Source organism: Pelodiscus sinensis, chromosome 6 (genome assembly GCF_052426305.1).
Source record: "Pelodiscus sinensis isolate ZL-2025 chromosome 6, ASM5242630v1, whole genome shotgun sequence".
In the NCBI taxonomy this organism is placed as follows: Eukaryota; Metazoa; Chordata; order Testudines; family Trionychidae; genus Pelodiscus; species Pelodiscus sinensis.
The window spans coordinates 92,112,441-92,139,762 of NC_143057.1; the positions used below are offsets into that span (position 1 = coordinate 92,112,441).

A 27,322-nucleotide genomic window follows, 5' to 3' on the forward strand; every position below is an offset into this window, starting at 1 on the left:
AACAGTTTTTCTCAGCAAACCCCTGTGCCTCTGCATTGAAGGCAATGGGGATCTGCCCAAGTAGAATGGTTTACGCATGCATATGTAGAATCTAAAGGCTCAAGCCCTAATGTCCAACTAGCTACACTCAAATGGCCAAATAGCCACATGGTTTTGGACCTGGGGCTAAAGCCATAGAGAAATTTAGGCTTTGTCTACACTACACAGATGTTTTTGATAAATGTCAGCTTTCATCAACAAAACCATGGAGGTATATACACTGCAATGTTTCTCCTGGTTTAACTCTTCTGCCACACCTACAAAATCAACCCCCCCCCCCCCGATAGAGCTTTCTACTGCACATTTAGAGCAACACTGTCTCTCTGCTTGCTTATGTCTCACTAAGAGTTCTCCAGGAGGTGTTCTACGATGCCCAGTTTGACCATTTTGGTCCCCAGTTTTGAATTCTGCTGCCCTACAGCAAGGTACATACCTCTTCCCCTTTAAAAGCCCAGGAATTTCTGAAATTCTACTTCCTGTTTGTTTGGCATGGACAGCTCACATTTCATCTTTCCAGCTGACCAGGCCTGCTCCATGCAGCAAACACACTCCCTCCTAAAATACACCAGAGTTGTTGGATCTTCTGGGTTTGTGGGAAGAGGAGGTTTTGCAGTCACAACTTTGCTCCAGCCACAGGAACTTCAATACCTATGAGCAGATTGTTCATGGTGTGAAAGAGAAAAGGGACACATAGCAGTGCCATGCTAAGATCAAGGAGCTGAGGCAGGCATATCAGAAATCAAGGGAGGCCAATTGTTGGTCTGGTGCAGTGCCAAAGACATGCCGCATATACAAGGAGCTACATACTCCATCCTTGGTGGTGAACCCACCTCTGTAGCCAAGAGCCCAGGGTACATTGGTGTGGGGCTGGAAGCAGTGATCACTGGAAATACAAGAATGTAGAGTGGTGGACAAGAGAAATGGAGTTGGAGGAGAAGGATGGGAGGCAGGCAACAGGGACACATGATGGCATGGTGAGCCAGAACCTTTTTTAACTCTACAGGGGCATAGCCCAGTCCCAGAACTCCGGCTCTGGCACACCTGATCCAGGAGAGAGTAGCTCTGGTAAGTACTCATCGTGCTATAATACTGAAGGGAGATGTAAAGTAGAGCTCTTCTTTACTTATCTTATTTTATTGTTCCAGACTAGGAGAGGGATAGAAATAACCAACATTAGCATTGTTTGCATCTAGTTCTCATTCCCCTGTGCATCTAGGCAGAGGGGGCCCTGCAAAATGTTTGTTGATGCACATCAGGCTATAAAGGCAGATTACAGTTTACTGAGGCTCTAGGCACAAAGAACATTTGGGACCCTTGCACCATAGGCAGTATAAAGCTTAGCCATTGCTAAGTCACCCAGTCAGCAGGACGTATCAGGAACTACACCAGCAGCCAGACATCACTGTGCACAAAGCCTGGCATTTTGTCCCAGACAGGTACCTGCTGGAGCCTGCAAAAAGTAAATGGCCATACAGACTGATGGTGCTAAGGCCACAGACAGCACAAAAAGAGCCTAACAACAGCAAATGCATAGCTTCACTGGGACTAATGGTCCTGAAACAGAAGCGCTGGCTGACACCCATAAACAGGCCCTTTATGTTTCAAATAAAGGCCAACTTGGAAATTGTAGAAGAAAAATTATTTTAAAGGGCACCTTCTCAATGTTTTATTTGTGACACACTCTGATATACAAACAACACACTGTATTACAGTGTACCATTCTTTGCATGATTACTGGAGCACACGACCACATTTACTGATTTGGGTATATAATATTGAACACTACTCACCATATAAAAGACATGTGATCATGCTGTGTGCAACATTTGGACATATTCCTTTCTGCTTTGGAACAAATCTGGGACACAGTACTGGTGAAAAAACTTTAAATGAAGAACTCTAGCAAATCTGTTGTTTAGCAGAATGGCAAAGTAAGGAGGAGTCAGTTTCTACAGCATGAATTATATGCTATATAACCTCACCTTCTTAACATTAAAGAGCTATAATGAATTTGTAAGATAATAATGCAATATTAAGGTTATATATTTAAACATAAGGATCAGGAAATATTAACATTAAGACTCCCATAAAATGAATTTGTCCACATTGCACATATTGTCTATTAAAAGCTGCATTTAAACTATTTAATTAGTTATTAAACATGGAACAGCATCACTTTCTCCCCCTTCTCTTCCCCCACCCCTGCTTAGGCTTACTTCCAGGGGATCTTGCCTCATTTCTGAGTTTGCTCAAGTCTACCATTCCTTACATTAATAAACTCTCATTTAATGCTCACCTTCGCACAAGCTGGCTTCCACTTTCAAATTCTCACCCAGTTCCTCTGTATTTGTCAGACTCAAATCCAGCATACCTCTCCTGTAGTCATTTTCTCCACCTTCTGTAATAAAAAGTGGTCATCACTACATTCAAAAACGTGTACAAGGACAACGATGAATTAATGCACAGGTCTACTAAGATAAGTAGCAGATACAAGGGACCAGAGACATGCAGCAAAAATAAGAACAATAGAAAGATTTTCATCTGAGGGGACTGAAAAAATTAGGTTGTTCTAGTTTGGAGAAGAGTGTCAGGAATCAGGGCCTTTAGCACAATCAATCTCCAGCCACCCTGATGAACGCCGCAGGCCTGCAGCAAACTGCCTAAATGTCTCCACCCTGTGACAGATTGGAAGAGTGAGTTTATAGCTCATAGTTTCTGCTGCTGCCTTGGACTCAGCCCTGCTGCTGCCTTGCATTACCTCACCTTACTTCAGGTAATCTAGTTCTGATCCTGAACTCTGGCCTCTGATACCTGGGTGCCCTTATCACTAGATGTGACCACCCACCTGGATGTCACTAACCACGAGATTAGTAAATAGGGGCTTACCTGAAGTGTACAGAATAGGTGGCTACCTACATGGGGAAACAAATATCTTCAGTCTAGCAGGCAAAAAGATGACAAGCCAGTGGCTGGAAGTTGAGGTTAGACAAATTCAGAGTGGAAATAAGAAGCAAATTCTCATGCATCACAATATTAACCAGGATGAAATTTAAAAAGAAACATTTCCAATAAGCACATTATTGCTTATCTTCCATAAGGGTTTTTTTTTGCATCTTTCTTTCGTAGATGGTATAGGCCTCTATCAAAGGAGTTACTGGGCACTGGACAGGTCTGACAAAGGAATTGCTCTACTGCCCCTCTAAAATGAGGTGCACAAAAGTGCACAGTATGCTTGTGAAAGAGCTGTATGGACAAAGACTGTTTTTCCCCTTTGGTCTATGATGTGGTGCTTCTGAGCATACTGCTTTCGATTTCATATATATCATCTTAAGCCTTTTTTTTTCTTTTTCCAATTTGTCTACAAGATTACAATATAAAGCTGGTTATCTAACTTCTGGCTAACCAAACTTCTAACTGAAAGTCATGTTACCAGACAATAATGATATATGATGTTCATTAGGCCATCAAGTATTTCAAAACCCAGCTTTCCAAACTTTTCTGATGTCTCCAAAATCATAGATATTTGGGATGATATTGTAGAGTAAATCCAACAACTAATAGATTTGATTTTTAATGTTAATGAAAATATATCATTGTGCTGCCATCTTTTGGACATGGTAAAAAGTACATTATGTGAAAATTGACCATTACGTGAGCACATAGGTAACTTAGCTGTGGGTATTGTTTATGTAAAATCAGAGAAAGGTGATTTATTTTTAAAATATATTGATTTAAAAGATAAAGGTGTTGGTTTTGAAGACAGCACATATTACCAGTGAATTTGTACATGCATGTTTCTTTTTGCAGTTGCACACACATATTCCAGTATGACCAAGAGGGATGGGGCCATTGTGCTAGGTGCTGTACATACATATGGTACGGAAAAGTCTTGCCCTAAAGATATTACAGTATAAAATGAGTGTGCAATATATGCTAAAGATTATTCTTTTGTATTTGTAGTTGCCAGTTCTCAGCATTTAGTCACATATTCTTCATATAGAACCCACTTAGAATATGTAAATGTTCCTTTTCTCTACGGTGATTTTTTTTAATATTTGCCATTAGTGCATTTAAGGTAGTGACTTGGGTGTAATCATCATTATGTATGATTGTGTGTTAAGCAAAGTGCCGATCTTGGGTTGAATTTAAAAGCTGGTATGTAGTATTTCTTTGGGAAAAGCAGACCTAAGCCTTTTAGGAATGTATAGTAGAACTATCAGAGTGATTGCAGCAAACACCATGTTGGTTCCAGAGATTTTGTTTCCTTTGGGGGAGGGCAAGGACGAGAAGGCTAGTTAGGAGAGAATGAACTAAGAAAGAAAGGTGAAGGGAGAAGGCAAAGTGAAAGGAAAGTGGGAGTGGAACAGGAAAGGGGAGAAGATAAGGGGGAAGTGTGAAGTGAAACTCTGGCGATGACACTAAAAGACAGGGAATAGAGGAGATAGGAACAAACAGCCAATCAGCACAGGGAAGTAGAATTGTAGAAAGTTCTCTGAAAGCCTCTCTTTGGTTGCTTCTGCAGATGTTCATACTGGCTGCAGTCTTTGGCTTGTTGCCCTCAGCAGTGTCCCCTTCAGCTCAAGGTACGTGGTAGATGGGAGGTAGCCATCACCTGTATAGGAGGTCACCCATACACAATTCTTGGTGCAATAGGATGTGGGGGCAAGAATGGTCCCAGATGGGGCCCAGTTTCCTGCTTCCCCCTTAGTTCAGTAGTCTCTGCATTGACTGCTCCTCCCAGAAGAGTGGGTAGTTGTAGTTTTGCAAATAACATCAATAAAAACATAACTGTCAAATGCTTAACAGTTAGGGTGTGTCTAACTACGAGCTATTTCAGACAACATTCAGTTTTTCCCATTAGTGGGGATACAGACCTTCAACTTCTCAAAATTGGGTGGTAAGAAATCAACCATATTATATTTGAACTTATCTCGTAGTAGTAGACGTGCCCTTATCTCATACTGGCTGGCAATATGCAAATTGAATATTGTATCACTCACAATGAATCCCCATTTACACTCTGAACATGATGCTGATCAATTGATTGCCGGGGCTGAAGGAAAAAATAAAATCACCAGGAGTTACTCTTTTTAAAGGTGAGACAATGAACTTTCGAAACTACGTCTGAGGGTACAGATAAAGCCTGGATATTCCTTCAGTCTCTGAGGACAAGTTGCCTGCAGACTTGTTTTTTACCAAACTGATTGAAAACCCTTCTGGGAAAAACAAAAAACAAACTGCTTGAAAATACTTGGGGAGAAAACCTGGGGTAAACTACCTTGTAGGAGACAAGGCAAGGCCTTATTAATTCAATTTAGTCTCTAGAAAGCATGGTTATGATTTTATTTTATATGTAACCATTTGTTTCCAGTATTCTTACTCAGTCACTTGAATGTCTGTTCTGTGATGGATCTGGCTGGCCACTAAATTGATCCAGTCTCTGGACTGGTAACTCTAATATCGTCTGGCAGGACTGTGAGTGTGGTGTTTGTTTGTGTGAGTGACTGAAAAGCATATGCTACTGTTTATTCTCAATAAACGTGGCGTGCTACCTTTTCCCCTAAAAAAGATCTTGTGTGCTTTGTTTAAGCATAACACATGGAGATTTGACTGAATGTGGCCATAATTCTGCACTCATTTTTTTGTTCAATGACACCAGACCACTAACTGGTGGCTTGGCATGGGAAGGTGTCTTACTGCAGACGACAGTATAAGGCTGGCCTCCCCAAAAACCTTGTGAGAAGGCTAGACTCCCACTCCATCTTCTGACAGGTTAACAAGTTGTTCTGTGCCCCCCTGAGCTGTGTAGGTAGAGAGAGTGTGCACCTTAACCCGCTGCCTGAACTCACTTGTAGTTCAAAAAAGTTTGTGAATTCACCAAAAGTGCCCTCCTGGGAGTCAATGCGGGATTGGGAGATGGCCGGGGAAAGGGAGGAAGGACTGGCTCCAGCAGCATGACCAGCTCCTGGATCTTGAGGATCAGTGGCTCTCCTCCTCCTCTTGCCCCTCTGCCACCCTGCTCTCCTGCAGTCTGATGCCAGGCGTTTCTTAGGTGGACTCCACAACCAGGCTGGGGGAGCTGGCTGGGCTCTCTCTCCCAGAATGGCATCCAGCTGCTTATAGAAGCAGTATGTGTGAGGTGCTGCCCGAGACCGCATCCACTCTCCTCCTTCGGCTGGTGATAGGACTGGTGCAGCTCCTTGATTTTTACTCTGCACTTCTGGGCATCCCTGGAATATTCTTTAGCCCCAAGGCAGCTTGTGATCCTGCCATAAATCTCGGTGTTCCTCCTGCTGATCCTGAGCTTTGTGAGCATGGCTTCATCCCCCCACACCTCGATGAGGCCCAGGTTCTCCTGGACACTCCAAGCTGGTGCTCTTCTGTGCTCCTGGAAACTGGAGCCCGTGAGAGCAAAACTACTCAGTGGTTGCAGAATCTATTAGAATGTTACGAGGAGTCCTGTGGCACCTTATAGACTAACTGAAGTGTAGGAGCATAAGCTTTCGTGGGCAAAGACCCACTTCGTCAGATGCATGTAAAAAAGCTTATGCTCCTACACTTCAGTTAGTCTATAAGGTGCCACAGGACTCCTCGTCGCTTTTGCAGATTCAGACTAACACGGCTACCCCTCTGATATTAGAATGTTGGAACTCCTCTCCATGTGTGCCGCAGTGTGCTGCTCACTTGTAATGGGCTCACATCGCTGGCCACATGGGGCAGGCCATTCTACTGTTCCCGAGCCTTTTTGAGCTCAACAGGAGAGCAGTAGAGGTGGAAGTGCTGACCAGTGCTGTCAGAGTAGAGAGCTGCAGAAGGCCTCCCAGAGGCCAATAGCATCGAGTTTCCGGCAACACTGCATCTATGGTAATGTAACTTCAACCATGCAAGGTTGGGAATTGGGTTACTCCTGTGAAAAGCAGGAGTACAGAAATCGAGTTCAGCAGCCCTAAGGGCGATGCGACAGGCTTGGTAGTATGGATGCATCATTTAGAAAATCGACCATGTATGACTACAGTTCATGTAAAGTCCTAATGTAGACCAGGCCTAAGTGTCTCTTCTCCTCCCCTATCCCATGTGCTAGAAGCAGTGCTTCTTCTTGTTTAAAAAAGAAAAAAAAGTGCTGGTACTAGGCCAATGGTTTTGTCGAGGGGAAAAAAAAAGGTCGCGTCCCCTTTAATTACTGCATGTCCGGAGCGAGTTTCTATCTGCTCCCAGGGTTGGCTGGGGCCTGTGTCAGAGAAAAGCGGCAAGTGCTCCCATAAAAAGGTGCGTACCATCACAAAAAAAGCACTGGAGAGGAGTATGTGGATTACCTCTAAGTAATCTACCTAAACTCTCAGACCTAGATAGCATAGTTCTTAGGATCTATGCATAACACCACATTTTCCATCCATATATCCAGCAATGTCCTGTGTGACACCTGTGTGACACAGGCTATCATTAGAGACCTTACATGATAGCCTTTTGGTGGACCATTTGGAGATCCCTGTATCCCTATGCCCTCTGGCATTTGCCATCATAAGGTCACAACTATAGATACATATATTATCTCCAGTATTACCAAACCTAAGTATTCAAAAATCATGAGTCAAATCCCCAATTCAAACTATAAGGGTTTAAAAAAAATTAAATGTTGGGTTTCTTTTATTTCTCTTCCAGTGCCTCTAGGGTGGTCTCATGGCAGTTTTTTCAGGCTTTTCTCTGAACCGATAAAGGTTTGAAACTGATTGTGAGATGAATGCTCAGGTTCACCTATAATCACTTTCCTATAGGTATTGGGACTTTAAGAAAAATGCCAAATAATGTGAGATTCTTGCTAAATCATGAAAGTTGGCAATGCTGTAATAATCTTTTAGTAAATAGTCCATCCCTATGCACTATGACATAGGGTTTTATAGCTGCTGAGATACAAAACTATGGCAGTTGATTATTTGGTTTCAATTAGATTAATAAATTTTAAAGGATAGAAGAGACAATTAATGATCATCTATTGATCCCCTGCATGATAGAATTGCCTCTTGGTCTTTTTTGCTTCTTGCCTTCAACTAGTTTTCATTCACCCATGGTTAAAAAAAGAGAGAGAGAGAGAGAGTTGACACATTCCAGCAGTCCATATGGATGTTTTTCCAGACATACTCCGTAGATCAAAAATGTTTTTACAATGTGTTATTTATCCAATGTACGTGTGCCACAGAGCAATGTGTTTGCTGAAGTAAGCGCTCCAGAATTTCACTTTGCAACTTTAGTATGTTTGTAATTTGTACAGGCTGTACTGGCAGCATATTGAGAAGGGCTGAAGAGGTTGCTGTGGTAACTCATTTGTGCTATCCTAAAATAAAATAGCAGATCAGACAGAAATTATGTTACAGCTTGTCTGAGGGTCATTTTTAGTTTACATGACTTTCTTTTGGGGGGAGGAGTATAAGAAGGGAAAAATTGTTTTTTTAAGTCAGGCTCAACATTTCACAATGCAGTGATAGTCCTATGTCAAATATAATATATACACTGAACAAAGGCTGTCATACATATGAAAGTACTGAATTATAAAGGTTTTGCTGCAATGCCTACTTCAGTAAGCACAATTCAGGGAAACTCAGCTTTTGTAGGGTATTTGTCTTTTTCCCATTTATCCTTTTAAAATATTGGGTCACTCAGGCTGTCTATACTGCTGAGTTTTTATGCAAAAATGGCTGGTTTTTATACAAAAACTCATGGAATGTCCATTCCTCAAGTGCGTTTTTCCACAAGAAAATTTACAGTGAATCAACAGAACAGAGGGGGTTAGGAGGTATAGGTATTCCTCTTTCTATGAGGAATAAACCTTTTTGCGCAAGAGCTCTTGCGTGTGTGTGTGGACAGGAAACAGGGTTTTTTTTTGTGCAAAAACAGCCTATTGAAGGAAGCTCAGGTGCCCTGGTGGCCATTCTGTTAATGGCAATCAGAGCTTTCTTGAGAGCCTGGATCTCTTCCACAAAAAGCTTCTTGCGCAAGAAGCCTGCAGTGTAGACATAGCCTCAGGGAATGTCTACACTACAGAGTTTTGTCAGAAAACAGCCTATTTTCTGACACAACCTGAGTTACATCCACACTGCAATAGTGTTCTTCTGAACGTAAATAGAAAGAACAGAGGGGTTTTTCTGGCTCTGTAATCCTCTTTCTACAAGGAAGAAGCCTTTTTCTGAAAGAGCTCTTTTGGAAAAAGGCATGTGTGGGAAGAGTAAAAAGCACAGGTACCCTGGTGGCCACTCCGTCCATAGTAATCACAGCTTAAATGTGAGAGAGCATTCATTCAGTGTGGACACTATCTATTGAAAAAGCAGATATGCTTTTGCGTGTGGACGCTCTCATTTGGAAGAAGCTTTTTTGGACGATCTCTTCTGAAAAAAGGTTCTTCCGAAAGAAGCCTGCAGTCTAGACCTAGCCTTAAAGAGCAGTTCTGAGCAGTACTTGTGAATAAGGCATCATGAGGTTTCACAGTCATTGTTATCTTGCATTTAAAATAAAAAGGTACTTAAAAAAACCTTTTAGCCCTGCAGACCCAATATGGGATCTGAAGATCAAGCTAGCTTCTTTTTCTTTTGGAGGGGGCGGGGGGGGGGGGGGCACAAATCCATGCCAGTAATATAAAGCCTCTCATACTGAAGAATTCCTTCAGTTAGACCTGTGCAATTCCTACTGAAGAACTCATGGTTTCAGTGCTATCTGTGTAAACTCATTAGCTTTTCTTTGCTTGTGCAGACTTAAATGAATGGAATTTAGTTAGCAATTCTTTTGATGATGCAAAAATATCATTCCTTTTACTCTCTAAGGGTATGTCTACACTATGGTGTTATTTTGAAATCTTATTTCGAAATAGCTTATTTTGAAAAAATGCATCTATACACAATGCATTTCGAAATAGCACATCCACACTGAGTGGACTCTGAATCGCATTTAAAGCTGGCCGGAACCAGTTCCAGCAGGGCACTAGGTCAGGACTTACTGTGTAGGGCTGCTGCCTGAGGCTATCTGAGGTCTGTGCTTAAAGAGACCCTCCCCCTCCCCAGACAGCCAGTTCTCAGGTTTCCCTGCTTGCTTGTCTACCTTGATGAGGGATAGCAAAGCATTTTGTCTCTGTGTGCTCTGGTTGCCCTCAATCAGGACACCACAGCACTCTGCAACATGGAGCAGAGTGCCCCTGGGCACTCTGATGCTTCTCATGGACGCCTTGCTGTGAGCCTGGCTGCACTTGCTGCAGGCTGCCATCTGAGAGGTCCATTGGGGGGCTGTCAGTATCCAGGAGGCCCTGCGAGAGAGCTTCCACCCTGAGGAGCACTAAGAGCCTCCCTGGTCTGCCCTACTGGGGGCTTGTGCCTCATTCTTCCCGCACGTCCTTCCACTTACCCCTCCCTAACCCCCCTTCCTGGTGTCAAATAAAACACATGTATTTTCATTAAGACAAACTCTCTTTATTTAACAAAACTAGTGGGTAGGGAATGAAACTCTGGTGAGACTGGGGAAAGGAGGTGGGAGACAGGAGAAGAGAGGGTGGGAGAGGAGAGAGGGAAACATGGAAGGAGGGAGCCAGAAGCAAGGTGAAGACGGGGGGAGGAGAGTCTCAGGGCTCAGGGTTGCGGATCTAGCCAGACCAACTTGATTGTCATGCAAACCTGCTCCTGGGTTAGCATATGGCCGTTGGTGGCCAGGCTGGCAGCAATCCTGCCACAGACTACCGCGTACCTCCATCTAGTGTGGAGATCATGGACGTTTGGATCATCCCCCCTGTGACGGGGCGAGCCGCTTCTGCCCTGCAGGGGCAGACCTGCCCCACACTAAACCTGCGGTCGCCCTCTCGCTAATGGGGGCGGCCCAGGGCGCCCGATCGGCGTGCAGTCCTTGCGCCACAACCACTGCTCAGCTGAGCGGCGGGGGCGGGGAGGGCATGGGGCATCAGCCGGCGTGCGGGTGGCGGGTGGAGGTGACAAAGCGCGTGGTGTGCACTGGGGCTGATGTCATGCGCTCCGGACGCCGGCATGGGATGTTTAAAGCCAGGGCAGGGTCGTGGGAAAAGGGGGGAGCGGCAACGGAGCCGGGGAGAAGAGAGGAGGAGGAGAGAGGAGGAGGAGAGGGACGGAGAGAGGGGCAAAAGTCAGCCAGGGTGGCCGTGGGGGGGCAGGAGGGAGCATGGTGGGAGAAGACGGAGTCAGGTGCAAGGTTCACAGGGAGACCAGGGTGTGGTGTAGGAAGGTGAAAGTGGGGTGGGAAGTAGCCCAGGGCAGGGCGTGGAGCTGGTGAACCGATGAGTTTCGGGCATCTGCCCCACCGGTTGGACAGGTCCCCGCGAACCTGTCCTTAGAGCCCTGGGCTGGGGTCTGGGAGTGTGGGCGAGCCCGGACCTCCCCCCCACCCTGCAAGCCAGTGTCTCCAGCGCAGCATAGGCCTGGTGAAGGGACTGAACTGGTAGAAATTGGCCAAAGACTTCCGACGGACCTGGAAGGACCATAAAGGGGGAACCTTGACCCCCCCCCCCCAACCTGAATAAGGTCCATGGTCTCTACCCTGGACCAGGAAGGCACTCGCCTTCTCCGGGCCCTGGCAGGCTCCTGGGAGCTGGCAGATTGCTCCTGGGGGAGCGGTGGAGGGCTGGCTGCCAGTGGCTTGCTGGCTCATGTTTTGGGACCACTGAGTCAGGAGCAGTGACTGCTGGCTCTGGGCTGGCAGGCTTGGAGCTGGAACGGGCACTGTGGCCAGAGTCTACCCCTTTAAGGGTTGGGGGTGGGAGGCAGGGAGAGAAGTGTTCTTGGTTGAGGCTGGAGTGGCCACCAGAGCACCATGGGAAGGCTGGAGGCCCCCTATTTCGATGTAAGTGTCTACACAGCACTTATTTCAAAATAGCTATTTCAAATTTGGAATGAGGTTTACCAAATTCAAAATAAGCACTCCACTATTTTGATTTTATTTCGAAATAGTGGTTTGGCTGTGTAGACACTAGGAAAGTTATTTCAAAATAAAGGCTGTTATTTCAAAATAACTTTGCTGTGTAAACATACCCTAAGGGCATGTCTACACTAGAGTATTATTTTGAAATAACCCACGTTATTTCTAAATAGCAAGGTGAATGTCTACACAGCAAGCCCGTTATTTTGAAATTATTTTGCAATAACAGGTTTATTATTCTGTAATAATAAGCCCTCATTTCATGAGGAATATGCCTACTTTGAAATTGCTATTTTGGAATAGCAGTAGTGTGGGAAGTCCACTGGCCACTATTTTGAAATAGCTCCTCCCGAGGGCCATTCCAAGTAATTACTCCCCAGTGCCTCCTGGGGTTCTAAATTGAGGTAGCATGTACATATTAGGGGAGCCTGCCTTGGACTAATTTCGAAGCTTCCCTGTAGTGTGGATGTGCTATTTTGAAATAGTTATTTCAGGAGTTATTATTCCAAAATAAGTTATTTAGAAATACCCTTGTAGTGTTGTAGACATACCTGTAGATATACTGGATCCACAGCGCCAGCAAAGCTGATAAAATCTACTTTGTCAATAGTCAGAAACCATTTTTTATACAGTCATTAAGACTTGAACTTTCACAAAAGTGGTGGTAAGCTAATTTGTAACAATGAAAATTATAGGTGCAAGAAGAACATCACTGTTCTGCTCATAAACATAGTGAAACAGCAACAAAACCCCACAATAATAAAAGTTAAAAAATGTTACTGAATCCAAAACAGTTAAAAAGGAGAACTGGGTAAAATTCTGGTAGGACTGGTAACTTAGTTCAGATAAAATCTTTTTAATGTCTTCAGTGTAAACTTTTGTTCAAAACATAGACAAACTTACTGCAGAGAGTTCTGAGATTTGCAAACATTTATTGGTTACTTTTTTCATATTTCTTTTAATTAGTATGTCCTTCTGTTCCCTAAAACAGAATGGGGTGGGATCTAGTGCATAGGGTCAGGATCTTCTGACTCCTATTGAACTCAGGAATTTGACATCAACTTTTTCGGCATTAGGGGAAATCAGTCTTGCTTGCCTTAGTTTCCTCAAAACTTCCTCAATAGCATAAATATTATGCTGGCAGGTGGACATAAAGTGTCTTCAGGGAGATATAGATAATCTCCTTTGGCCAGTACTTGCCATGTGTCCTGCTGGGGGTCAGCCTCTAGCAAACTCTTCATTGTTAACCCATACACCTTTCTACTCAGCTGGAGGGAAGCAGAAATATTTGATGTTTTTATTTAAGGATTTGCCTCTCCTCCTTGTTATAGAATGTTAGAGAAGGGACATTTATAAAAAAGCTAAAAGTAGACATCTTAATTTAATATATTTAATTGTTTAATGGGTTTTGTAGTATTAATGTAATTTTTGTGATGTCAGATTGAACATAAGGACAGCTATCTAGCTCCATATCCTATCTTCCAACTGTGGCGACTGCCAGGTATTTCAGAGGGACTGAACAGAACAGGGCAACTTTTTGAGTAGTCTGTTTCCCATTCTCCAGTCACAGTTCCAGATAGTCAGAGGTTTAGGGATACCCAGAGTTTGGGGTTACATTCCTGACCATCTTGATTAGTAGCCACTGATGGACCTATCTTCCATGAACTTATCTAATTCATTTTTGAACCCAGTTATACTTTTGGCTTTTACACCAACCCCAGGAAATCTGTTCCATAGGTTGACTTTGAGTTATGTACAAAGTATTTTCTTATGTTTGTTTTAAACCTGCTGCCTATTAATTTCATCATGAGATCCTTCAGCACCGTCTCCACACCATTAATGATTTTACAGACTTCTTATTCCCCCTTTAGTTGTCTCTTTTCTAAGATATCACCTAAGGTGTCATCCCTTACTAATGTACTCAATGTACTAATTACGATAGCCTTATAGGCGTGGGCTCAAGCTCCTACAGTCTCCAAAATGTGTTTATTGGGCAATGGTTATCTGGGTTGAAAATCAGATCAGAACACAACTTACAACCAGGGGCGGATATAGGGCAGGGCGAACGGGGCGGCCGTCCCAGGCCCCGAGCTTAAAAAAGCCCTGCGCATGCGCCGTGGCAAAGGGGGGGCCCCGTGGAGTTATGCTGCCCGGGGCCCTGCAAAACAGTCATCTGCCCCTGCTTACAACCATGCCATTTTGTGAATGAGTGTCACAAAGAACACCTTCAACCCTCCCTTCCCAGTCTCAGAGGTGGGGAGACTGTCTGGGCCAGCAGGGGAAGGAAAACCTTTGGCCCCTTTAAAGGACTGCTCCCTCTCTCCTCTCTTTGCAGGCACTCAGCCTCCTTGTGGGTCAGAGTGAGGTCCTGCAGCCGATCCTTTGGACTAAAGGGCGCAGTATAAACTTGCATACTCAAAATGAGATCTTCCCGTCTGGAGACACCTTTCTGCACTGGAAAGAAAAGCTCTACCACTCCCTTGAGATTTTTAGGCGTTGCAGTGGGCATGATGCTAGTCACGCTTTTATACCTGGCAAGGAATCTTTCCTGCACTGCCAAACTGACACAGTCAGTGTGATTTTTTGTATTAATTCCTCTTAGCAGCTCAGGCTCCAAGTGGGTAGATTTGGCAGGAAAATGTCTTTGTTGTACTAGCAGGTGCCCACTGAAGACATTCATTTGACTAGGGGCTGAGTCCTGATAAAGCACAGTTGGAAGCAGATTAGGATGAGGCAACTCCCAGAGAAAGTAAGAAAGGTGATTTGGGCTCCTAATGTTCACAGGATAACACCCTTTTCCCACCATCTCCCATGAGGTTGATGGTGGTCCCAGCAATAGTGATGAAACCTGTTTCATGCTGTGGAGGAGTGGTATACTTCCCAACGTTTCAGTGGCAAAAGCTGGATGGGACCAAGCAAGGAGTCAGGCCCTTTCCCTAGTGGAGAAGGAGGTGGGAAAAGGGAGGGCCAAAGCATGAGGGGCACTGTGACCCGATGTACCAGGAGCCAGCTCACAATGACTCAAGGAGGGAGCTAAGCCCAGCCAGCCCCAAAGGACCCACTTCTAGTGGGACAAGGCATTTTGGGGTGTCAAAGTAGGGCAGCTGCAGTTCCACAAATTTGGGACAGTTGGGAGATATGGAGTGGGGTTGATACAAGCCCTGGCCAGGTGTTACAGATTACAAGGGAAGGATGACCCGCCCTGGAATAGCTACTGCTGGATATGTTCCTAGATATGTTCCAGCACATTCTTGGTATCTTGTCTGTATTCCCTCAGAGTTGGAGACAATAGTTCCCAGACATCTATGTCTTGCCATACATACCATTGCCGTTAGTTGTCAGTCTAAACACTGTATGTGGGCAGACTTGTAATTTGTCATTTTCTTCTGAGAACAGGAGTATTGAAAATGGAGCAAATATTACTACTGATACATTATAGTCAATTGATTTCCTAGTGATATAATTAGAAAGCAGACAGTTTTTAGTTTAATTAAAAAACTTTATTAACAATGTAAAATGCCAAATATTTTACAGTCTGAGCTAATTCTGGCATGCCCTATAAGAGTTAACACTAAGTTGATGTGCAGACACCATGCTTCAGTTTTTAATGGAAACAAAGTATTTTCTGCTTTTTATTGGAGGGTAATTGTATATTGTACTACACCATCTTTTAACTCCATTGCCCCTTTCTTCCAAAAGTTGATATAGACACCATTGGCTTAAAGTCTTACCTTCTATGTTCTGTACAGTATGTAGATATTATGATTACTTTGTATTTACAAATATGAATATTTTATATGATTTTGAGTATGATAAATTAAGAGATTTTATTGTGAAATTCTTTACTAAATTGAGATACAGTGGAAGACTAAATATAAATGAGAGCACAAAAAGCAATAGGAGAGTTTGTGCATGTTTTGTTACAGGAGTTCATTTTTAATATTAGAAGTTTAATACGTTTTGATGTTTGAAATAGTTTTCTATGTTTAAAGACTGTTTACAATATTTGATCATATTCTATTAATGTGATACTAGTAAGAGCTATAGTCATAGTACTGTACTATACACAATTTCTGTTGTGGTTTGTATAATAAAACCTTTAGGATGAGCTAATAACCATAATTCTTGCATCTAGCCACCGAATGACCTAAAATTGACATGCGGAATGTCATTACAAAAATCTTTTAAAAAAATCATAATCATGTTAAAATCTGTTCCCTTTCTGGTTCTTGAGACTAACAACTTTGAACTGTAAAACTTTTTGAGAAGGGGCAGGGAGAGGAGGAATAGGGCAGTGTAGAAAACATTTTATAATCACAAGCAGTAAGGTTTATCCTTTCAAAGGCCAAACCTTATCCTTTCAAATAATGTTGGTTTCATGATAGTTATGGTTTTCTTGGTGTTTCTGTGCTGAATCTTTTAGCTTGAGACAAGGCAGCACAGTCCAAAGAACCTTCGCTTTCGCCTTCTCACTAATGGATAAGGAGTCAGGTTAAGGAGGCTGCTATCATCTATAATGAAAGAAGTACAAAGTTTAACACAATTAGGCATATCAAAAAGAAAACACTTGCTTATTTGTATACTAGTAGCACCTGGGAGCCTCAGTAGAGGACCAGGGCCACATTGTGCTAGGCACTATACAAACTCAGGGTACATTAGATGGTCTTTTCCCCAAACAGCTTACAATCTAAATGCTTCTAAGTACAGTCCTGTTTGTAAAAAGCATATCTAATACCGCTTAGTTGTAACTGTCCTACATCAGCTGTATTCCAATAATGTATTTTGTTTTATATATTCTGAGTCTTAAAGCACTAATTATAGAGCTATGGCTATCGCTCCATAATAACATATACAGTGTTTTAGAACATCAGTTATGAAAAAAGGTAGAGGAAGAGAGACAGAAGACCCAGGTGGCACAATGGTTCAATCACTTGAGAAGACTTATTCTTTCATCTGTGGAGACAGGGATCAGATTTCGTTGCATAAAGTTAGGCTCCTAAATCCGTATTTAGAAATCTAAATAAAAGCTATTCAAAGTCAAGATCTTAACTTTAGGGAACATTCTTTGATAGTCCAATCTCTTCTGTGATAAGATAAAAGACCTACTTCCCTGTCCACCCTGGGATTTTTATAGTATCTGTTTGTAAAAATAACATTGTTCCACAGCTCCAGGAAAGCATGAATAATAAAATGCTTGCTAACTATGAAAAGGGATTTAAGAAACCCTCAGGACAGACCTTGACCAGACTGATACAGAGTAAAGTCCTGATCCACACAAGACTTAAGTGTCCATTTCAGTTGCCTAAGTCCAAAATTTAGAAGTCACCGAGATTTTCAAAACTCCCACCAGGCTGGTGCTGCTTAAACATAGAGGCACCTAATGTCACTCAGTGCCTAAGTTAAAAATGCCCTGTGTTTCTACTGGGCACTATCCAATTACAGAGAGAGTCTGCAGAATTGGAATTCATCTACAAATTTGACACTGTTACCCTGGGCTTGAATAAAGACATTAATTGATTGATTGGTGCATTTATCAGAGATCTTTAGGCCATCTCTGTGGAGTGTAAGCTCCTCTGTGATAAGCTGGGGGGGGGGAAGGAGAGGGGGCGGAAAACTTCAGGAGCAGACCATATTTGCATAGATATGCCTGCTCTGTCAAAGTGATCAATTTTGGCTGGTTTGGGGATACAAATCACTCCAGGATTTGAATGCATGAGTAAGGAAGTGTGTTCTCCTTACTGTATATATGAGTAAAGGGCAGCAAAACTGTGCTTACCATGTGTTATGGAGGAGTGGGGAGCCACCGGCCCCTACCCCCCACACCCATTTGCAGCCAAATGTGACTTTCAGCTGGCAGGTAGTTTATTTGTTCACAGGGACACAGCATAAAACAGACTTATCAGCACAGGAGCCAGGAGCAGACAGTACAATCCATCTTGGGGGAGGGGAGCCCAGAGCCAGAGCCCTGCAGGCAACCCCACCTCCTCCTTTGTCCAGTTTCCAGGCCAAAAGGTTTCTTTGTGTAGTTGATGGATTTCCACTCTGGTTGCACGCATCCCTCTCCACTTAGGCTCAGGTTACAAGAGAGCATGGGCCACTGTGTACATGCTGGGCTGGGCAGCCTCCCTCTCAGTGAACGTTACACCCAAAATTCTCATCCCCAGCCAGGCACCGGTGCAGTGCTCAGGGAAACTGAGGCACACACACACAGAGTTACAACAGAGCAATACAGGACAGTAGGAATCATATGCAACATGACAAGTGAACACAATCCCCACTTCGTCACACCATGGAACTCCCCTCTCCCTCATGTGAGAGGGTCATCCTGAGCTGAACCTCACTTGCTAAGCAGTGGGTAAGGATGTCACGTCCCCATCAAGATGAGCGGGTGGGAAATAGGTGTTTCTATGTGGCAGTGTGGATGCTGCTGAGTCTCTTGTATTTAATGACAGAGCTGGTTGGTCTCAGAGCTGAGAGTCTTTGTTTCTGGCTGGTAATTCCTAGAGCTGATATTACTGCTGAACAGGTCTAGGGGTGAAGACTTACACATTATGTGGGGACAGGGAAAGGCAACACAGAGACTGCACTGGCTGTGAGGTTCTCCACTACCTGCTGAAATCAGTAGAGCTGTTTTAAGTGGCAGAATCTCAGAACATGATGTGTGGGAGCAGCAGCAGTGGCCAGTGGTGGTGGCAGAAAGAGCGCAACAACTCTGAGCCAGTTGCAGAGCTGCATCAGAGACACTGCTTGATGTTCCTTTTCCCCCAGAGGTAGTAGGTGAACCACCTGAACATACCTGAGCTCTGGATCTCTGCTAACCACGAACAGCCATTTGTGAGCAGGGTGAGGGGAGTGGCGTTCTAAGAGACGTTTGTTTGTTGGACTTTCACACAGCAAAGGGAGAAACTGAGGTAAAGGACACTGCCCAGCACACTGTCGGGTGGATGTTTGCCTATGGTCACATGCTTCTGAACTGTGTTTGTGGTATTTTCCCAAATTAAGACTGGGTCCCGTTTTCCTATGTAATGAAAAGTTTATTCGGTGCTTGCAACTAGGGAAGGAATGCCTTTGAGAGGTGCCCAACGGTGTTTAGTTTTCCCAGCTTGCTGGATGGAAATTTTGTGGTGGTAAGATAAATCCTTAGACACTGAGCCTGGCTCGACTCTCCCTGTCTCTCTGATATAGAGGCAGCGGGGGGGGGGGGAGGGGAGCAGGAGCCAGTGCTGCTAGCTTAAAAGCTGGTTCCCCCAGCACTGTCTCTGCGGTGCCACCTCTTCCCCCTGCCGTGCTGCTGCTGCGCTGCTGGTATCAGAGGCTGCAGCGCAGGGTGGCAGGGGGCTCCCCAGGAGTGGGGTCTGATTGCACTGGCTGCCAGCCCTGTCCCCAGGGACTACAGAACAGTTGACTAACTGCTAAGAATTCATGCGGTTAGTCAACTACTCTATTACCTGACAGCTAACATCCCTAGACAAATAATCAGTCCTCTTTATAGCAGCCCTTAACATATCTGAGACCGTGATCAGGTCCCCCCCTCAGTCTTTTTCTCAAAACTAATCCTGCCCAGTTTTTTTAACCTTTCCTTAAAGGTTTTTTTTTTTTTTTAACTTTTTCACCCCATGTTTTATTGTTCTCCTCTGGACTCCCTCCAGTTTGTTCACATTTTTCCTAATGTGTAGATCCCAGATCGGTAAAGACACAGTGAAGTCCTAGGCCTATTGATGTCAGTGGGAGCTCTGTCATTGATGTCAGTGGATCAGAACTCATTCAGAATATTTTTATAATATTTAGAAAACAATGTAGATTTTTCTGATAATAACACTTAAATATCTTAATTTACATTACATAGGGAAAAAGCAAAACTCACCTTGATTTTTCAATGGTAAAGGCATAGTCTCCCTGAGTTTGCTTAAAAGGTTTTTCATTTCTCTCATGTCTCTGTGGAAATTAAAAGTAAAACAGAAACTATTTTCTGCATTTGAGAGCATGTAGGAATAGTACAATACACTGAAATAAACTCAAAATGGGAATAATGAGCGCTTCTGGATTTATCCAATGGACAAGTAGTTGGTTCCAATATAAAAGCCAATCCAATTCTTTAAATCTAAAGACATATTTCTCTTATAACAAAAATAATGAACTGTAGGGGTTGATGTGACTGTAATTGGTAGCTTTCTGGTTCAAATTTGGTCCAGAATGATGAAATAATTACTACTTCCTGGATGTTGAATGGTCTTTATAAAATAAGTTGGTGGGCTCAATCCAGTTCCTAGTGGAGAGATGCACCAGACACAGCACAACTGGTACCAGAACCTGTGTTGGCTGCATTACCCTTATGTCTCTAGAGAGCAAATACTTCAGTCTTGTGTATACTACAAACAAGATCAAACCTCCAGAGGTTAATCATCTAGTATTTGATTTAGTGGGTCTAGTGTAGACCCCCAAATTGAACACTGAAAGCAGACCCCGCCAATGTTGTGTACTTGTATGTGAGGAGTAAGGGAAACCAACAGGAGCATGTGCTCCAGTCGGCCTCCCGCAGTGTAGACACCTTAAACCAAGCCGTGGCAGTAAGCCAAATCCAGCTATGCATTTTGTGTAGCTGAATGGCATGCCTTAAGCTGACCTGCCTAGTCTATTGTAGACCTGGCCTTAGACTGTAAGTTCTTTGGGATAGTGACTGCATTTTGTATCTTGGACAGTACCAAGCACAAAGGCAGTGTTGTTCTAGTCCTGCACTTCCGTGTGGAGGCTCAGAATGCATTAAAGTGTTTTTGCTTTGAAAGACAGTGTGCTCTTGCCTTATTCATTTGGATACCCTTGATGCTACAATATGGTCCCTAAACAGAGCAATGACTGCCTTTCCTTTCAGTTTTAGGGTATGTCTAGACTACATGGGTCTGTCGACGGAGCCATGTAGATGAGTTTACTAGACATAGCAAAATGAAGCGGCGATTTAAATAATCGCTGCTTCATTTACATCAAAATGGCTACCGCACTGGGCTGACGATCAGCTGATTGGCACAGCAGGGCAGTCTAGACGCTCCACGGTCGACAAGGGAAGCCTTGTTGACTGCTGTATAAACCTCGTTTCACGAGACATACCGGAGCGGTTGACAAAGTCTTCCTTTGTCGACCACGGAGCGTCTAGACTGCCCCACTGTGCCGATCAGCTGATCGTCGGCACAGTGTGGTGGCCATTTTGATGTAAATGAAGTGGCGATTATTTAAATCGCCGCTTCATTTTGCTATTTCTAGTAAACTCATCTACATGGCTCCGTCAACGGACCTATGTAGTCTAGACATACTCTTATTCAGCTCCTCTTTTGATAGGACAGAATTTGGTTATTTGGTTATCCAAGTAAATTAGCCCTCATGCTCTTAGTGGTAACACACACAAAACCTTAGATAGAGATCAGTTTGAGTAAGATCAGAACCCATCTGGGTTCTCTTACTTAAAAAAAAAAAAAAAAAGGCCATAGAAGCTTCAATTTGCACATAGAAAGCCAGAGGATGAAAGGAGCTAATTTGGTATACATTTATTTATTTCCACACATTCATAATTATTGGCAGGCACATTAGATGTCTAACTGCCTGACTTACAAGTGCCAAAATGGAGACCAGGTAATTTGGGATACATAAGCAGAGGCCTGGTTAAGAGTGAAAATCAGCTTTATTATCTCTGCTCTACAAGTAAGTCCATTTATCTTTGTGCTTTCTTCTCCTTTGTACTCTCACTGTGGCATCCAATGGTACTCAGCTAAATCAAATATTTAACATCACTGTACCCCGCTGATTTAGAAGTTAATGTTGTGTACATTAAGTTCTGAAGAAATGTACTGATACAAGTAGCAGTGTTGATTGTCTATAGGGGAAAGGCTGAACAAAGCATTGAAACTAAATTCCCGTATTTAAGAACAAAAGCTACACATACCTTTCAGTGTTTTCAATATCGGTGGAAACCTGCCATGAATGCTGTTGAATATCTACTGGTGAAGATGATGTGTCTTCTAAAATAGGTACTTCTGAATTCTCCTCCATTTTACTGTCTATGATCTTGGGTGTCGCACAAGGCTCTTTTCCTTTAAAATGTTAAGACAAAACAAAACATCTCAGTTATTAAACGGAGCATATGCAAAAACTGGAATGTGCTGTTTTGGACTTGATGAAGTACAGTACATGTGCCGAGAGTTCTAAACACAAACTCAATGTGAAAAGAAAGCAGGATGTGGAGTGGAGGGCAACTTGTCCAGCTGCTAATGAGAGCTCTGCTGCTGGGCCACGGGATTACTTGTGCCGCCTAGCAGCAGCGGGAGTGAGGTCAAAGAGGTGAATATCCAGCTAAACATTTTGCTCAATTACATGTAAAATCTGTGCCAAGGGCCGAAGGTCAACATGGAACAAAAGATGAACTGTAGTACATCTACTGAAAACACCTTCAAAACTCTAACATCAATGGACAGCACAATACATGTATTCTAGTTAGTAATATTATGTTACACTGAAAAAGTAGGTCAAAATGAGCATTTTTCTACTTGACAAGTTTTAATAGAATTGCACGCCTGCCAACATTCACAACCCAAAATGAAACAGGTTCCAAATCTGCACCAAATTTGTGATTCATACTCACTACAAATAAATAAAAGGTGTTAGAGCAGAGTGGTTGAGGGCTGGTAGCCAGGGTCTAAAGGGCAATTAGGTGCAAGAGAAGGTGACGTTGCAAAGGAGTTAGAGTTGATGGAATTAGCTGGTGCCCTAACAAGGTTCTAGTCCACAGTCCTTTGGCAATCTCTCTGTGGTACTAGTTCAGCCCTTGCTCCCCCTTTTCTGTCAGTTTACTCTGGCTTTAATAGCTGCCCGGCCGTCCTTTTGTTAACCAGTTTACAATTGTTTCTGCCTCCATAGCAGTCCATTTTGTAGTCCGATACCACAAGCATCTCCAACAGTTCTGCCCTGCTGCTGGCGGGTGGGGGGTAGGAGGACCCGGACCCACCATCGCTCACGGGTCCCAGCCCAGGGCCCTAAAGGCAGGTGCAGGTAAGGACCTTTCTGGCTGGTGGGGCTCCTGCTGCAATGCACCAGCCCACAGGCCGTCTGTAGGCAAGCCCCGTCCTGGGCTTCTTCCTACCCCCAGGGACCTCGGACTTTGGCCCCTTGTGCTCCCCTAGCTCCGACGCTCACCATCCACGTGCCTTAACTACAGGTTTTGGGACAAAGCTGGCACTTCCTCCCCTGCTTCGATTCTGCTCCCCTTCCCCTGTCTCCCTCTAATGTTCCTCACTGCCTCCTCCGTCCTGTCTCTTACGGCCACAGCCCTTTTGAATTCCCCACTCTAGTTCTACCCTGCTAACCCCTCCCCTGATGTACACTCCATCTTGACGTCACCCGACCTGCCCCCTCCTGCCCCGGATGCACGGCCCGGTGGGCAGCTGACATCTCCTGGCTCAGCGTTCCCCCAACGGCGGAATGGCCCCACTGTGCCGCCATGCAAGAACAGGCAGCACAGACAGGCATCCGCCCCTTGCGCGTCCCGTAAAATGCCGGGGTCGGTGATGACGCGTGAAGGACAGATCAGTCCTCCCCTCTCTTTCAGAGGTGGAGGGGGAGTGCCGGCTCCTCGCAGAACCCCTACTTTTGCTTCGCAGAACCCCACGGTGGGGTGGGGCGGTTCACGGCCAGCGGGTGGGGTTTGCAGCCTCTGTCATGGCGCACATCACCGCCCCGCCCTCCTTCGCCTCCTGCCGTGGCGCTCGGCTGACTTCAGCGCCACTCAGCTGGGCTGCCACGGGGGAGCAAGCAGCTGTTTGGGCTGCCCCGCAGCGGCCTGGCTGAGCGGTGCAGAAGTCAGCCGAGCGCCACAGTGGGAGGTGAAGGGGGGCGGGGCGGTGACATACACGGCCAGGCCCTGCCCTCTGGCCATGTACGTCACCGCCCCGCCACCTTCCCCTCCCACCGTGGCGCTTGGCTGACTTCTGTGCTGCTCAGCTGGGCCGCTGCGAGGGAGCAAATGGCGCAAGTGGCCATTTGGGCTCCCCACGGAGCACGGGCCGCCTAGAGGGAACAGCCAGCATTTCAGGCAACAGCGCCACCCAGAGGGAACAGCCAGCATTTCTGCGTTAGAGTCACAGACATTGGGCTACTATTCTTAGTGATGGAGGTGATGGAATGTTTGTATTATTTGCTCCATAACATTCCATCTAGTCCTCACGCAGAACCTATGAGGGGATAAATTTATGAATAAAATGTCTCAGAAGCTTATTCTAGAAATTTTGATTGCCTTGCCTGATGCTTACAATTTGCCAGTCTTCTAGGGAATAGGGAGGAGAGGGCTCCAGAGAGGGGAGGGAAGAGCACAACAAGACAAGTTAAAGCAAAAAACACATAACATGTATATTACCACTATTATTATTACTACTTATTACCATGCACGGTAGGCCATAATATAATAGCAACAATTATCTAACGCTATAAACAAAACAAAACCAGTAGAACATTTCAGTCAGGGGTGGGGAAGACACATCACCTAAGCAAAAAGCTCCATCAGTATCCATTGTTTAAATTATTTGAAACAGGCACCCTATTATTCCCATACTACAAATTAGTATCTACATTATAAGGCAATACATAGGGGCTGCGTCTAGACTAGCATGATTTTGCAGAAATACTTTTAACAGAAAAATTTGTTCATTAAAAGTATTTCCGCAAAAGAGCATCTAGATTGGCACAGATGCTTTTGCGCAAAAAGTGCTTTTGTGCAAAAGCATCCGTGCCAAATATAGACGCTCTTTTGCACAAGAAAGCTCCGATGGCCATTTTAGCCATCAGGCTTTCTTGCGCAAAAAATTAAGGTGTCTGTCTACACTGGCCCTCTTGTGCAAGTATTCTTGTGCAAGAGGGCTTATCCCTGAGCAGGAGTGTCAAAGTATTTACGCAAGAACCACTGAATTCTTACATTAGAACGTCAATGCTCTTGCGCAAATTCAAGCAGCCAGTGTAGACAGCTGGCAAGTTTTTGCACAAAAGCAGCTGCTTTCGCGCAAAATCTTGCCAGTCTAGATTCACCCAGGGGCTATGTCTAGATTGCATCCCTTTTTCGTAAAAGGAATGCAAATTAGACGTATCGCAATTGCTAATGAAGCGGGGATTTAAATCTCCCCTGCTTCATTAGCATAAAAATGGCTGCCACTTTTTTTTCGGCACGGAGCTTTGCCGGAAAAAAGCGCCAGTCTAGATGCGGATCTTTCGGAAAATAAAGCCTTTTCCGAAAGATCCCTTATCCCTTATTTTAAGAGGGATAAGGGATCTTTCGGAAAAGGCTTTATTTTCCGAAAGATCCGCATCTAGACTGGTGCTTTTTTCCGGCAAAGCTCTGAGCTGAAAAAAAGTGGCAGCCATTTTTATGCTAATGAAGCGGGGGAGATTTAAATCCCCGCTTCATTAGCAATTGCGATACGTCTAATTTGCATCCCTTTTATGGAAAAGGGATGCAGTCTAGATGTAGCCAGGGAGTACACATTTCACAATGTAATATGTCAAGGATATGCCTGTGTATTATCCCCTAATTTGGTTCAGGAAACAGAAAAGATTACAAACACCAGAGAACTGGTAATGGAGCTTGCTGCATTTACTAAATGAGACATTGTATGTAGTGAAGATTACTTTCTCATACCCACATAACCTCCTCCCACTTTTTGTTTACAACCAATCAGTTTCCCTTCCCTATATTAAATAAGCATAGTGAACAGGGGAGAAAACTATTCCCACAACCTGTAAATCACTGCACCATAAATTACAACAAATAATCCAACCCTTTTCTTTTAATTTTATTCTTTATGTTCATGTACATGGAGTTGAGTTTATAGAAGCTTGGGGAAGGGGCAACAAGGGAAAAGAGACTAGGGAGGTGGATGGAGGAAATGAAGCAGGGCAAGTTAGAAGACTGGGGGAAGAAGGGGTGGAGCAAGCAGGAGGAGGGTGAGAGAGAGGGTAATGGGGAGGCCAGAAATCACTGTACGTATACTTCAGCAACCTACATTGGTCTCATCTGCTCTGTTATTCCATAGGGGGGGGAGGGCACAACTATTTGCTCAGTCCTGTGCAACTTTCCATGACATCTTGCAGGGGGGAGAACTGTCTCTAAGACTTCTACTCCAAGCTGCTAGGCTTTGAGGGCCTCGAGCAGTAGGGTATGGTGATCTAGCAGGATCTCCCATGGGCACTAATTTTAGAAAGTGGCATTAGAACCCCCTTATTTCTACAGAGCAAGCAAAAGTGAACCATCCCCGAGTGATCTCGTTGATGTGTATCAGTACTTGGTTACACATGGGCCTTGTATAATAACCAACAAAGAGCTCATTTGTGTTGATGTTAATTTAGGGATGCTGTCATGTTCCATTAATTTCTCAAGACAAACGCAGAAGCAAAGACACTTAATATTGTTAGTATGCAATTTAAATTTACCCTTTCCACAGTCACCTCTTTCCCATGATATCAATTTGGAATAAGTTGATTCCTTACTCCTCATGTTGGAGTGATTCACATTTAGCCATTGAGAATTGATATACATGTCTCATAAGTTAATAAAGTATCAGCTTGAAGCAGGATAGAGAGCCTAAATAAGTGAGTCACAGTAAATGGATAAGCTCATAAATACAGGAAGGGCCAACAATTGGGAAGTAAAGTTGATATAAAACAAAACAGGTGCTAAATTCACTGTGGGCTATCAAAAAAACCCTGTTGCTTGTGGTTTTTGGAACAGATACTTTCTTACCAACCTGGACATGCAACTGAACTGGAAACTTTATAAAATATTGGTGCACCCAGTGCTTGGAAAATTTCCTTGCTCTTCTAAGCTGATCTTTGTGCAACCACATCTTTTGCAGTCTTGAAAAACCATCATCTCATTTTGTGGCATCCTCCCAAATAGTTATTTTTTCCACAAGTTCGCTGCATTATGTCTTCTTTTACAGTAAATCTGATACATCTGACAATCAGTGCATGAGGTTTTGCATCTGAGGCTGACTTAAGAGCCAAGGTTGTATGTGCTCTTGCTAAATCAAATTTCAAATCATATGGCAGGCTAAGAACTTCTGAAAGAATCTAGGAAACAAATTCCAGGGAATTGCCTTTCTCCGCTCATTCAGGTACTCCAATAGTTTTCAAATGATTGCATCAAGGCCTTCCCTTCTTATTTGCTTCTGTAATGGAAGATAACTCTGTGAGGCTTCTCTAAATGTGCCATGAGAGCCTTTGTACTTGATCTTCCATTTCCTCCCTTTCGCTTCATTCGTCTTGCCAGTTAATCAAGGTGTCATGACATAGATATCTGTGTCTGTAAAACATTCTCCATCATAGCTGCCATCACATACAG

The 27,322-nt window shown here is 44.0% G+C and overlaps 1 protein-coding gene across 2 annotated transcripts in view; it reads right to left on the bottom strand.

Annotated features, from left to right (window-relative positions):
- Positions 1-15,439: 15,439 nt before the first annotated feature.
- RGS7BP (regulator of G protein signaling 7 binding protein) overlaps positions 15,440-27,322 on the bottom strand; it is a 75,599-nt gene continuing 63,716 nt past the window's right edge. For both annotated transcript variants that reach the window (XM_006116997.5, XM_006116999.4), the window contains 3 exons: positions 21,887-22,034; positions 19,820-19,890; positions 15,440-16,466 (listed from right to left, as the gene is read on the bottom strand). In XM_006116997.5, the coding sequence (XP_006117059.2) occupies positions 16,375-16,466; positions 19,820-19,890; positions 21,887-22,034 (311 nt within the window). In that variant the 3' untranslated portion in view covers positions 15,440-16,374. The remainder of the gene's footprint in view (positions 16,467-19,819; positions 19,891-21,886; positions 22,035-27,322) is intronic.